General features: G+C 37.4%; 1 protein-coding gene across 6 annotated transcripts in view; it reads left to right on the plus strand.

The window, feature by feature from the left end:
* ZEB2 (zinc finger E-box binding homeobox 2) overlaps window positions 1-14,327 on the plus strand; it is a 130,094-nt gene that overhangs the window by 92,852 nt on the left and 22,915 nt on the right. For all 6 annotated transcript variants that reach the window (XM_035008092.1, XM_035008093.1, XM_035008094.1 and 3 more), the window contains one exon: window positions 209-280. In XM_035008092.1, the coding sequence (XP_034863983.1) occupies window positions 209-280 (72 nt within the window). The remainder of the gene's footprint in view (window positions 1-208; window positions 281-14,327) is intronic.

Consider the following 14,327-nt stretch of genomic DNA (forward strand, 5'->3'; position numbering starts at 1 on the left):
TGCAGTAATGCTTAAAGTAAATAAGTTCTTGTGCAGCTAGCACTATTGGATTCATTCAGTTGCCTGAACAAAGCTATTGTTCAGAGGTTTACAACAAGCCTTTTCTCTGTTTCCTTTAAAAGAATCTTCCTTGTTCCTGTGGTTGGCATGCTTAGTATAGTAAGCCTTTCTACAGTTTTCAAATGCTAAAGATAATTTTCCCCCACAGAAGAAATGAAGGAAGACTATGACACTATGGGGCCGGAAGCCACGATCCAGACCACAGTTAACAATAGTTCAGGTAAGTTGTGCTTACCGCGCCGAGATCGTACTTGTCCCGTGTCATGTGGACTTAGTGAGTCAGGAGGAGAAACACTGGCCCATCCATCTGTAGCTCCATGACGTAACGATCAAGTCAGACATTACAAGTCTCCTGTTTTTGTCCCAGATCGGAGTCCTCTTTATTTTACTTTACTTTACCTTATTTTATTTTTATCAGCATGTAATATATCTTTCATTCTTAGCCCCCTGATTCGCCTGTGGAAGTTGAGAAAACTGAACTGGATACGTAAATTTTCTCAACGCATGAGTTGGGCAAATTTCTGGTAGTAATTTTTATTTTAAAAGACTGCATAAATAATCTCAAAATTAGAATGTAATAGGCCTCTTCTGGCTACCACTTGATAGCAGTCATTGGGAATTCAAATGATATGCTGTAATTTAGATTGTAAATGTTTTTTCAGGAAGACAAACCAAATTTCCATGAACATTCCTCACAAAAATCGATCATCTGAGTTCCTTTGTATTCTTTCTTCACTTTTAATTCTTGGTACCCTCTGCCTCCTCTAAGTTATGTTGTCCAGGCAAAAGCTTTAGAGAGAATTGACAGTTTCACTTCTTTTCAATGACGCTAAAAAAGTTACAGTAGGAAAGTGGTAGGCAGTGTTTTCTTCTACTCTGCTACTGCTGCAGAATGGATCTCAGGACAGTTGCGACGTTCCAGGCTCCGTCCCCAAAACTGAACGGTGTCTTCCCTCACATTCTCACGTCACCAGTCCAAATGTACATTGACACACTGTGTTTATCTCTCTTTTCCTGGATGAGGCTAATTATTTTTGGTGTTATAAACAATCCTACACATGGCCATTACAAATATTAACCTAGTGACTGGTGTAAGGTTATCTTCCAAAACAAAACAAAAAATCACATAGCTGTATCCACTCAACTCACCAATGAGAACAAAAGTCACAGTTTTATGAAGTTTTAGAAATTTGAATAATTCAGATGATAGTCGTATCTCCCTTGTGTTGATACACATCATCATAAACTGCTCATGCTGTGCTTCTATTTAGAATGTTCTTATTAATAACTTACAAGGCACTAATTCACTTTCTTGGGTGTAAAATAAGAGAAATAATGAACAACTATTGTAATTTTTCTTTCATTTGAGTATGTCAATTTAAGGTACAAAAATGAAACTGTGCAATGTGGGATTAGGGAAAAAGTACAGAATTAGGAAAGATTATCAACCCTGATTTTCAGGTATAGCTCTGGCAGTAACTAGATCATGGCCTTGGGCACGTCACTTACTCTCTTTGGAACGCAGTTTCCCCACCTGAAAAATAAATAGGTCACACTAATTGCTTCTTAAGAATACGTCCAGGTTTAATAGTGTATGTTGCAGGGGTACCATCACTATATAATATAGAAACAAGACAAAATAACCTCATATAAGAAGATAATAATAAAGAGGTAGCATAAATTCGATACTTTCTATAATGTCCCAACTCATGGGATCAAAAATGGCTTCATGTTTTTTTTAAGATAAATATTAAATTTCAGCTTCAAACATAAATAAATCCTAAATTCTTATTAACTTTATAGGCATGTAAAGTGTCACAAAAGTAAATTTATCCTACAAGGTGACAATTTCCTAGCTGTTTTTTACACTTGAAGTCTAAAATGAGATGAATAAAAATTATTCCTGTTCAAAAGATTTAAAAATAATTCTGAATGTGCTTTCAGCTGGCTTTAAGATCTTTTTTTCTGCTACTACTTACTATTGCTTACAGTTCAAGTGTATTCAGTCAATAAGTAAATGAATAAGTATTCATTGAGAATGTTCTATATACACCATTGGTGTACTTGTGGTGGAAGATGGGCCAGGAAGTTTAAGACATGGTTATTATTTAATTTGGACGATGAGACTAACACACGAGAAAAAAAACAAAGAACAGTAAGAAAAATATGTGGTAAATACACAACAAATGGTAGGAACTATAGTTACTTCAAATTACAAAAGTGGGAGAGATCTTACTGGGTGAGTATTCAGGAAAAGCTCCATAACAGAGGTGAAATGTGAACTAAGTATATTTTCAGTGGTCATAAAGAAGTGAGGAAGGGCTTTCTAGCAGAAGAATGTGTGAGCCAACGAAGGAAATTGTGAAATCTATTCAGAGGATAGTGAGTAAAGGATTTGCCTGAGTCAGAGGGTCCTAGGAGGTAATTCATGGGAAATTAAGCTGGACATTTAAGTTGAAGCCAGCTGATGGAGGATGTGAAGCACCAGACCAAAGAGTTTGTGTCATGTTATACTACTGTGATTTCTGTGGAGGAAAACCAGACTTTGAGAGACCAACTGGAAGTCATTGTAGTTACTCAGGTGTGAAGTGATAAAAACTTGTCCTGGGGTGGTGACAGTGGTGAAATCAGCAACGTGATTTCTTAACAATCAGTTTAATCTCTGAGTGATGGAATCAAAATGGCTTTAAGGTTACACATCTGCATGTTTAGAACATGGAAGTCCTTACTATTTCTAGATAAAAAGAAGGAGGATCCAATTTTGGGAAGACCTTGAGCTAGTCTTTAGACAGAAGTATTTTCATATAAAAGTTATATATGGGTGTGAATATGAGAATGTCCACTGGAAATGAGGAATTGAAACACAGGAAGTCAGGGCTGAAGACATAGATTTGAGAGTGATGCAAATATATTCTGATAGTATTTAACATCATGGGACCATGACATTAACCATTGAAAGTGTATTTACTGAAACAAGTAGAAAGCTGAGGCCAGGGCTCCTGGTGGGTGGGGAGAAAAATCAAATTCATTGAAAGAAAAAAGATTAAGATAGAAAAAATTAAACAACCAGAAGGCAAAGAAGTAAAGTTTCAAAAAGTAGGGAATGATCAATTCAATCAAAGATTCAGATGACTACAATTGAAAGAATGCTGAACAAATACATTGGACTTGGTAACTAGGAATTAATTGGTGACCCTCAGTTTATAACTCTGCCCTTTTAGAGAATAAATATGTATTTTTTATAACTGCAAGTTGCTGCTTCTTATCCCCAGAATCTTTTCAGTTGCTACATACGTGGGGAATTGAAATAAGACATCTTTTCTGGTTCAAATTGCTTATTAATGGACCATCTCTTTGTCTCCACCCAAGTCCTAAAAGATCCAGCTACTGGCGGACCTTCTCTAGCCATTCCAACCTACAATGATATCCTCTTCCAATGAATGCTTATTGAACAAAAAGCCTAACCTTGCCATCAATTCTGTAGTGTGTTGTTAATTAATGTGCTATCTTTTCTATATTAGATTGCAAACTCTGAAAGCATGGATTGTTTCTTAGGCTACCATATTGCCTGTAAGAGCACCTCAATTTTGTTTTAACTTTACCCTTCAATCTTATTTTTTAATTTTTAAAAAAATTATTGTAGTTATTTTTTATTGTACAAGGTTATATTAGTTTTAGGTGTACAATATGGTGATTTAACAATTCTATACATTACTCAGGGCTTATCAAAATAAGTACACGCTTAATCCCCATCACCTATTTCACCCATCCCTCCACCCACCTCCTCTCTGGTAATCATCAGTTTGTTCTCAATATTTAGGAGTGCCTTAAAATTAATAGGCTCAATATATTTTTAATGAATAAATATGGAATTGATTTAGTATCAGATACCATTTTTCTTTTCTAATCAAAGCAGAACCAATAGACACTGAAATAGATAAATCCTAAACAGGTTAAGCAGATTTTCTGACAGAATGTATTGTTATTAATGAGAATAAGTTGTGAAGGAAAGACAAAGGCAATGTCTCTAATACTTCTCTCTGAATATTCAACACACAGATTTCATTCCTAACTAAAAGTAAGGAAAAGACCTCTGAATTTCCTTCTCAGCCCTACACATCTATTAAACAGCAAAAATTAATTAAGTTCATCTAGATGGATAGAATAGTCTTTTAGAATCTAAAAGTATCTTCTTCCTAGTATACTCTGCTGAGTTTAAAGCTGCAAGAAGCAATGGGAAGAGTTTAGTCGAATTGAATCACAGAATTCTAAAATTGAAAGTTATACTACAGAACAATTTCTTAATTGTATCTTGATAGTTGAGGAAACAGTAGTAAAAAAATGCCACATAGCTAACTGTTGGCAGATTTGGAAATAAAATCTTAATTACCTGACATAACTTTCACCTCAGAAGGTTTTTCACCACTCTGAGGAGCTGTCCTGCTAGAAACTATGGTATCATCTTTGACTCTTACATACTTTATCTAATTAGTCATCAACTACTATCAATTCTACTATCGCAGATAGCATATATCACTTTTATTTCTCCCCATCATTTTTTTTCCACTATCTTGATTTAAATCCTCATCTTTCATTTGAGCTATTATGATACCTTGTAACCAACTCCATTTCAATCCCTAATTTCTTTAATTCACTCTTCACACTAACAAAGTTAGTTAGAAGTTATTTTTCTAGCACTTGGGGGCAGATGGATGATTGTAATTCATCTCCCACACCACTTCATACTCAACTTCCTGTGCTTCTCCACTGCTTTCCGAATGACTTGGCATTTGAGTTGAGTTGGCATCCTCATGATCTAGCGCCATCTTGCCTTTACTACCACTTCCTAGTATATACCTCAACTCTGAATGACTGATTATCATTTATACTCCTTTGCCTTTGCTTATGATTTTCCATCAACTCAGAAAGCCACTAATTCTTTTTAGTCTGACAGCATCATACACATTCTTAAAAGCCGTCTCCACCAGAAGTCATCTTACAGTCTCCTGCTCAAGATTAGTTACTCATTCCTTTGAGGGTCTTCTTATAGAATATATAAATTTTTTCTCATATTATACTTAGTCACCTGCAGGTATGTTTCTCCCCACTAGATTGCAAGCTACTTGAGGACGGAAATGGTATGGGGATTTGGTCATTTTATCGCTATAGATCGTAGAATGGCCTAAGTCACAAAGAGTTTTTAAAGAAATTGAGGGAGTGAATGAGAGACAAACAACAGTTGGACTTCCCTTTCATATTTCCAGGTTGACATATTTTGATACCTGGTGTGAAATAACCAACCAGACATTTTCATCTCTCATTAATCTCCCAAATGAGAAAAATTCAGTTACATTTGACCAGTCTCCAGCCTTCATGTTCTCCTCTATTTGGTCAGTCCACATTCATCCTATAACCCTTTTATCATTGTTCAAATACCCTTCTTAGAATCCTTAATTGCGGGCGCCTGGGTGGCTCAGTTGGTTAAGTGACTGCCTTCGGCTCAGGTCGTGATCCTGGAGTCCCTGGATCGAGTCCCGCATTGGGCTTCCTGCTCGGCAGGGAGTCTGCTTCGTCCTCAGACCCCATCCCCTCTCAGGTGTTCTCTCTCTCTCATTCTCTCTCTCTCAAATAAATAAATAAAATCTTAAAAATAAAATAAAATAATAAAATAAAAGAATCCTTAATTGCCCCTTAGTGCCCATAGGCAAAATCCACATTCTCCAGACCAGTATTAAGTGTCATCCATTTCATACCAACAGTGTTCCATTCTCGTCAGACCAAATCCCTTGGTAATATCAAAAAAGAATCACATTTATATCAAACTCTGAATCTCTGCCCATACTGTTCCTTGAGACCCTAATCTCTCACTCCCTTTTGTCCGGTTATCCAAATTCTACTCACCCTTCTGTTCCTCAGGGCCAGTTCACATTCTATTTCCTTAATGTGGTCATCCTAAAACACCCCAAACCATGTCAATCTCTTCCTTCTCTGAAAGTCCACAGCCCTCAGGTGGACACTACTAATTTTAACATGTCAAACTGTTCCTCTTTATGATGTTTGCACCTATTTTACCTAGTTAATTTTGTGAACACAAGAGATTTCATGAGCTGTAAAATGGGAGTAGATTATCATGCTATCTACCTCATAGGATTGTTGAGGTAATTAAATAAGGAATATATATATATATAGCCTTAGTAAGGGCCCCAAAAATATTTGCTTTAAGAAAACGACTATTCCTTCTTTGCCTCAAAGTGCCCAGTACAGCAGTGAACTCACATGGTACACATTATGATTGGCGGAAGGAAGGAAGGAAGGAAGGAAGGAAGGAAGGAAGGAAGGAAGGAGGGAGGAAAAGAAGGAAGGAAGAAAGGAAGATTTGGTGGAGAAGAAATAGTCTCTGAGAAAGGAAGCCACAATAAAGGAAAACATTCCCTGTGAAGGGGATTAAGTCCAGTATTTTCAGAGAGCAAAACCATGATTTAAGTCCCTGAAATCAACTTGTTAAGGGCAAAGAACAACAGTATAGCATATCACTATTTTTTTTACCACAAAGTTTTAGACTAGAAGCACAGCAAAGTTGATTTATAACAACATGAAGTATCGCAAACCCTGATTTATATTAACAACTCCCTACATTGCATTTAATATTTCTTCATTGGTTTTAATGTTTTAAAAATGAAAGAAATTGTATGCTTTAACACACAAGACAAAGAATGTCCTTTTATAAAGAACCTTACACCTTCCATATTTTAATCAGATTCAAATTCAGAATAAAATTATTATGTAGAATTTTTAAGAGTGTGAAAAAAAATTTTCTGAGAAGATTAGAGAAATGGAAAAACTTAGGAGCATTATAAAGCCTACGTGCTGGTAGTAACAAGGATCTATCTTAGGTGCTTGGTGATCATTAGCATTAATGCGATTCCACGTGCATATCAAGACCCAAATAAGCCCCTGATGTTTTCCTCTTTGAATGTGTGTAAGTTATATTTATAAAGACAATCTAGCACTCCAGTTATAAAGGGCTATTAATAACCACCTTCATCTTTCCTTCCTTTGCTGGGAAAAGAAAAACACCTTACAACCTTACATCTAGAAACTGGGTAAGGGCAATTTAGGTTTCAGTTCTTAATCTTACAGAACAGAATAAAATTACCGTCCAAGAACTAAGCATATTGACTCTAACTATAGTCATTAAACATGTTTCCAATCTTTTAAGAATAATATATGAATACTTTTACACATGGAAGGCAAATGTTGGCTTGGGTTGCTCCAGATTAGTCTAGAGTCAGATAAACAGCATTTGAATTTTGTCTTTATCAATTACTAGTTCATGAACTTGAGTGTATAAGAATTCATTTCTACATCAGTAAAGTGGAAATAATGATTCCCTATGTACAAGGTCTCATTGTAGGGATTAAATGGTATATTATTATTATTATTATTACTAATATTATTATTATTTTTGAGAGAGAGTGAGAGTGGGAGTGAGGGTGGGGAAGAGGCAGAGCGAGAGGGAGTGAGAGAATCTTAATTGTCTTTCTCTGATTGGCTTATTTGGAGATAGAGAATCTTAAGCAGGCTCCACGCCCAGCACGGGGTTCCATGTGGGGCTTGATCTCATGACCCGGAGATCATGCATCACCTGAGCTGAAATCAAAAGTTGAACGGTTAACCGACTGAGCCACCTAGGCACCCCAATGGTATATTATTTTTAAAATACCTAATGCAATGCCTAACATATACTAAATGCTCACCCTGATTTGCTTATTTTGCCAGTTTGTATCTACAGGTAAGCTTTAAACCAATTTTATGCGTTAAGAAATAAATGGATTCTGGACTGTTTCCTCCCTTTACACTAGTTCCTCATTAGCTTCTTCTCTAGAAAACAAAAATGCAATATTTAACCAATTTGTAATGGAAGGACTTAACCAGTCAATTTTGAGAGCCTCTGCCAATTAAATTCCTTTGACATCTTAGAGAACCAAGCAGACAAGCTATAGGACAAATGTCTTTTCACTGCTCCAACAATGCATTTGAGGTTAAAATATGAAGATGGAGAAGGAATTGCTTATTGCTTAGTTTTCTATTTCATTTCATCTTTACCTAGGATCCTTTTTTAAATGTAGAAGAGGATGTAGTGGTATTTACAGTGTTTGTGTATAATGATGAAATCTGTCAAAGACTTTTCCTTGATCACTGACTAGCATCAGGAATCACATGTTGTTTTTCTTTTTGTCCTGAATGACAATCAAACAAACAAATAATAAAATGTTCATCACTTTACTAAGATACCTACATTTATTCTTTTCTGTCAGGGTGCTTGTTGTGTGCAGAATTTAAACTGAGGCTCGAGAAAGAAACTTTAAGGAAATAGAAGATATAGTTCTTGTCCTTAAGAAATGCAAAATCCCGGAGCGCCTGGCTGGCTCAGTCAGTAGAGCACAACTCTTGATCTCAGGGTTGTATGTTTGAGCCCCACCTTGGGTGTAGAGATTACTTAATAATAAAATCTTCAAAAAAAAAATCATAATGACATGAAGGCAAACTTTACAAAAAAATCATTAATAGCCTAATTAGCTATTCAGACCAATAGTCACTTAGGGTGACCCTACTAAGTTTAAGACATTTTGTATTTGAAAAATACAACGAATGGTCACTGTCATTAAGGACTTACCTTCAGTTCGGTAAGTAAAACAATGGTAGATGAATAAGAAATGTGTGTAAAATGTTTAGCACAATGTTAGACGTAATAAACAGTTGTTGCTAGCCATCATCATCATCATTATATTATAACAATATGTGGATGAAGATGTCTTATTTGAAATACAAGCTATATAGGTTCAAGTGAAAGGTGTCCAATACTGCAGAGGGTTTTTGACAGCGTAGGGTCAAATATTGGAGACGTGAGGGTAGAGAAGTGCCTTAAGAGACTGCAAAATTCAGAGGTTTTCTTCAGGGAGAAGGCTTGTTAAATATGGCTCCACGCAAAAGTGAGGCATAGAGAAAGCTGAAAATGTAAAAGGAGACTGGGTAGAAGATGAAGTAAGCTATCAGGAGTTGTGAGGAAGTAGCCTTAGGGAGTAGCCTTGGCTGTGGGCAGAGGCACATCTTTATTAGCAATCAGATCAAAAGAAAAAAGAAGAATGATTATAGAGATTTTGGTTGAATTTAAGGTAGTTCAGGGAATTCATGTCATGTGGGAATTCATGTCATGTGACATGTCAGGTTTGTCTTTGGAGTAAGTAGGAAAAGAGATGATCAGTTGACAGTAAGGGAAGGGAGTAGGGTTGGAATCTTGAAGAACGGAAATCTAGAGTAATTGCTGTGGACAATATATGGAGATTCAATTACCATCACAAAAGAAGATCCTATTTGGATAACAGAGATTGAAACACGTTTCTTACAATTAATTACATTTCTTCAGACATTTTTGATACTCTAGGAGCAAAGAAACTGGGCTGGATTTTCGTTTGGCGAGGCAAGAATGACACAAGAATAAGGGGCAGGGATGGAAAAGATTTCAGGCTCCGAGGTAAACTGAGGCAAGTAAAAGCAGACCAGGTGAAATGGATGGGCAGGCTTGTCAGGGCCCAGTTATCACAGTGAAGTACCTGCGTCAGGGGAACAAAGAACGGAATGGCGGGCAAGGGCAGAAGGTTGAAACAGAGAGTAGAGGTTTCACGCTCTGGTTTGCAGAGCTGGAATCGTCCTGGGTTCAGCCCAGTACCAAAGTGTGGCCATCCCTGTGGTTAGAGAGACTCAAAAGCCTCGGAAGCCAGGATCCTACATGGACTATCTGTTGAGCCATGAAGTTTCCCAGAGTGATAGTATTGGCAGCCCTGGGGTAAACACGACCACAGGACAAGCGTCATCTTACCTGAGCTATGCAAGTAGTGTCCTAAAACATGATGGCAAAAATGGAAGACTGAGACTTCAAAAAATTGCAGTTACAAAGTGGAGGTTTTTGGAGGGTAGATGTTAAGTTTGTTTTTCTCTGAAGTCCCTCTAAATGGGCACGTTGTTCATACAACCTTGATGGTTGACAAACGGGTTGTTTGTTGAATTGGTGAATAAATGAGTAAACAAATAAATGATCTGCAAATTAATAACTTAGGAACATTGGTTTGAAACGGCCATGTGAATTGAGGAGTATGTTGATCCATCCTCTGCGCTCTGTGAGCTTAGACACGTGAAAGCAGGAGCGGCTGTGTGGAAAGGTCTGTGAGGGATGGAGTATTATGACAGGATGACACAGTTTCATCTAATCTGAAGAAGTGGAACGCATGTAGGAGGATATCATTAAGCATGTGGGGGGATAAACAAGTAATATGTGGAATGGGAAAGCAAAATGAACCATGAATAAAGGGTGGTTTTTGGTTTGGTTTTGTTTTGTTTGGTTTGGTTTGGTTTGGTCTCTAGTTCCAAGTTAAGCTTGAGACATTTTTTTTATTTACTATCACCATAATAGTTAATAAAAATTCACCTTTGCAAAGTGTTTCATAAAGTTATTCCTTTCTGAGTGCCTTTAGAAACACAATTAAAAATAAAAAATATCTAAAATCGGAAGACACAATCCTTAAATATTAAATGGAAATCATAAATAAGCATCTTGAGTAGAGAATTTGAAGAACTTTTATGTTTTCACTTTACACCAGTAGACTTGGATGTGGATCACCCAGTGAAAAAAATGAAGAGCAGGAACATGAAAGAACAAATTGAGAAAAAAAAGTTTAGAATTCCATATTTTATTTATATGAAGTGAGCATTTACCATGGCTTTCCCCATACTAATTTTATGTCAGCAACCTTGTCAGCATCTAGGACCTATTCAAATCATGTCAAATCGGTTGGGCATACTGAAAAACTGAAAAGATGGGGTTCTCTCTCTGTCTTTTTCTTTCGCATATTGAGTCACTATGATACCGTGGAAAGAGTAATGGGTTAAGAGTCAGGATATATGAGGGGCGCCTGGGTGGCTCAGTCGTTAAGCGTCTGCCTTCGGCTCAGGTCATGATCCCAGGGTCCTGGGATCGAGCCCCACATCGGGCTCCGTGCTCCGTGGGAAGCCTGCTTCTCCCTCTCCCACTCCCCCTGCTTGTGTTCCCTCTCTCGTTGTGTCTCTTTCTGTCAAATAAATAAATACAATCTTTAAAAAAAAAAAAGTCAGGATATATGAATTCTCCATCAAGCTTTTCCAGAAATTATTTGTCTAACTTTGTATGAATCATAAACCTCACTGTACCTTAGTTGTATCATCTGTTAAATGAGGAAATTAGACTAGAAATTTTGAACTCCACCCCACCCTACCCTTTCTTCTAATGAATTTTTCCTGGGAAGCCTGAACAAAGACAACAAAGCACTGGCTGAGCTAGTTGGCATGGGAGGGGGAGGTCCTGCCTCGTGGTATTATACCCAGGGCCCTGTGTTTGTTAGAGCTTTGACTTTGGTTTAATGTTCTTCTGTTGTCATTTTGCACCAGGCCCACTGGGCCCCACTGTAGCCAGTCCTGTATATAGCTCACAAAATGCATTAGGATAATAGCAGAGTATAAGCCAGAATGGGAAGGGGTGGGACCAGGGATTTTCCACCCGAAGTACCACAGAGAAATGCCAACTATGTCCAGGTTTATCAGATTCTTCTGAGGTGTCTCCAGAGCAGTTGGAAGCCTCTAGATCTAGATTGAAAATCTTGCCTGAGCAAGAAACACCGTGGTTCAAGGTATAACTCCCCTAAATTGATGATATTAATGATAAGGTTAGGAGGCTAGCAAGTAGTTTGGCTTCTTTAAATACAAATTTTGTGCATCACTCAATAGCAGAGAAGAAAGTGGGGAAAAGAGTAAGAACGCTTCTGTACCATTATTATGCTCTTGGTTTAATAACTTCCAATTCCTCTTATTCTTACGTGGAATTTAAACTAAATTTTTTTATTTTTTTATTATTTTTAATCTTTTGTTGTTGTTGTTGTTTATTTGAGTAATCTCTACACCCAATGCAGAGCTCGAACTCACAACCCTGAGATCAGGAGTCACATGCTCCACTGACTGAGCCAGCCAGGAGCCCCTAAATTAAATTTTTTAATTAGCTAGATTTCTTATATGGGTAACAGAAGCCACACAAGTTTGATCTTATTTCTCAGCAAGGGTTGAGTGAATATATAGTGTAAATCCATTGTGCAAGATCAGTTTATCAGATAATTCAATACCTAAGTACTCAACAAGGAGAGAATCATATTATTATAAAGCCTGTCGTTTTCTTCTTGTTTATACTCCCTGTCGCCGTCTTATATCTTGGAAGAGTTTTGTCATCCAGTCAGATATGTCATGTAAATCATCATTTTAAAATTTTTAGTTAACCCCATACAGTAAGTTTATAAAAATAAACTAGAGAAAGAGATAGGTTTTAAAGAGAGAAAAACAGATGTAGCACTTGGTAGGTGAGACAGGAGGGTCATTTGCAGGCTGTAATCAGTGTATACCAAGAAGATCCTGTCGCTTCCTGGCTAATGAATGCCGTGGTTTTATTAGCTTTGTTTGTGATGAGGAACAGCTAAGTCCACCTCACAGCAAGGGTTCCCACAAGAAATAACTGGTATCCCAAGCTTCTTGAGTGTCCCCTTCATTCACTCAACAAATGTTTAATAAGCACTGTTTTCCTTGTGATGTTGTCAATGGTTTCTAGTCACCTCCAAAATCTCAATCTGTGTCTGTGGTTCCTCCAGCAGAAAGCTATGTTGCTTTGAGTCTTTAATTGAAAAGACTATAGATGAAACTCTTTAGGCCTAGCCAGTGAATAAAAAAGCAAATTGATTAGGGCAATTAATTTATTGAAAGTATGGAATTCTGAAACTTCAGGGATACCTCAGAAAGCATATCCTAGCTCATTTTACAGATGAAGATACTGAGATTAAACATTCTATGTGGCTGAGCCAAAATGGGTTGCCCAATGACCCTGAACCTGATCTGATCATTCCGTTATTGAGCACTGTACCAGGCACTGGCGATACAAAGCTGAATAAAACACAATCAGCACACAGATACATAAACGAAAGGTTATATAATGTGATGTGCTAAGTTCAGTGATTGAGATATGCAGATGGATAAGTGCAGAAGGAAGTTCTGAGCTCAGGTTGAGAGAGTCAGGAAGGCCACGTGATATGGGGCTAATTCTGCGCTGCTTCCCCAAACCATGTCACTGAATACCTTATTTTAGCCAGGTGATACAGATAACTGAATTCCCAGGGCATTGATTCTTAAACTGGGTGTGCATCAGCTGCTGGTTGTGTTTTTGAACAAGTTCCCAGGTAATACTGATGCTGCTGGCCTGGAGGTCACATTTTGAAAACCACGCCCTAGAGCATCCTTAGGGGTTGTGTGTCTACAAAAAGCCTATAAGAAGAGCACTGAATTGCCGGGCAAAACACCTTACTTTATAAACCCCTCAAAAATATAATAACATAGTCCAAGAATCTTTTCAGTAAGATACCAATTCCGAAATTTTAGATTACACAGTAATGTGAAAAATAAATACATATGAACTTACTTGGGATTCTTCCTTTAAAGGCCTGGATTCTGTCTCTATACATAGCAATCAAAACTGTCTAAGGCTCAGAGGTCTCTAAATTTTGATATTCACAGTCCCTTAATATAAAACCTCACTTTAAAATTAGACTGTGTCCCTGACTGAGCTGCTTCCTGCTGTTGAGGGAGATATTTGATCCTGCAGAGTACTACGGATTCCCAGATTCCTATCCCCCGTTCCTTCTGCCCCTCCCTCTCCTAAAGCTCTTACACGTCAGGGACTCTCATTGGCATCTGAGCATGCGTTCCCTGGAGAAAGCCACGTCAGAGCAGGCGTGGAGAGACCCACCCAGACGCTGTGCTATTTCCCAAGAAGAAAAGAAAACTTTGTCTCTCTGGAGGAGCCTTCCCTGGCTTTGCACACATCTCCATAGCAGTCAGAGGCTCTGCTGGGCTGCCTATGTAGCTGGGTAATGAGAAAAAGATTGTCCTCTTCCCTTACGGTTGTTTTTAGATATCTGGTGCTAATATGTATTTTGGAAGCCTTCTACAGAAAGGCACACATGCATTTTTAATGATAAGAATGCTTCTATTCATTAATTAACTTTAAACAAAGTAGCCATGAGAATTTATATACCTCAAGTAAAAGTCAGATTATATGATAAGTGCATAATTTCTACGTTATACTGAGAAGTATCCATATATATATATATATATATTCCTTGTTATACATTTATGTATACATT

The sequence above is a fragment of the Mirounga leonina genome, unplaced genomic scaffold, assembly GCF_011800145.1.
Source record: "Mirounga leonina isolate KUSES-001 unplaced genomic scaffold, KU_Mleo_1.0 Mir_151, whole genome shotgun sequence".
NCBI lineage: Eukaryota > Metazoa > Chordata > Mammalia > Carnivora > Phocidae > Mirounga > Mirounga leonina.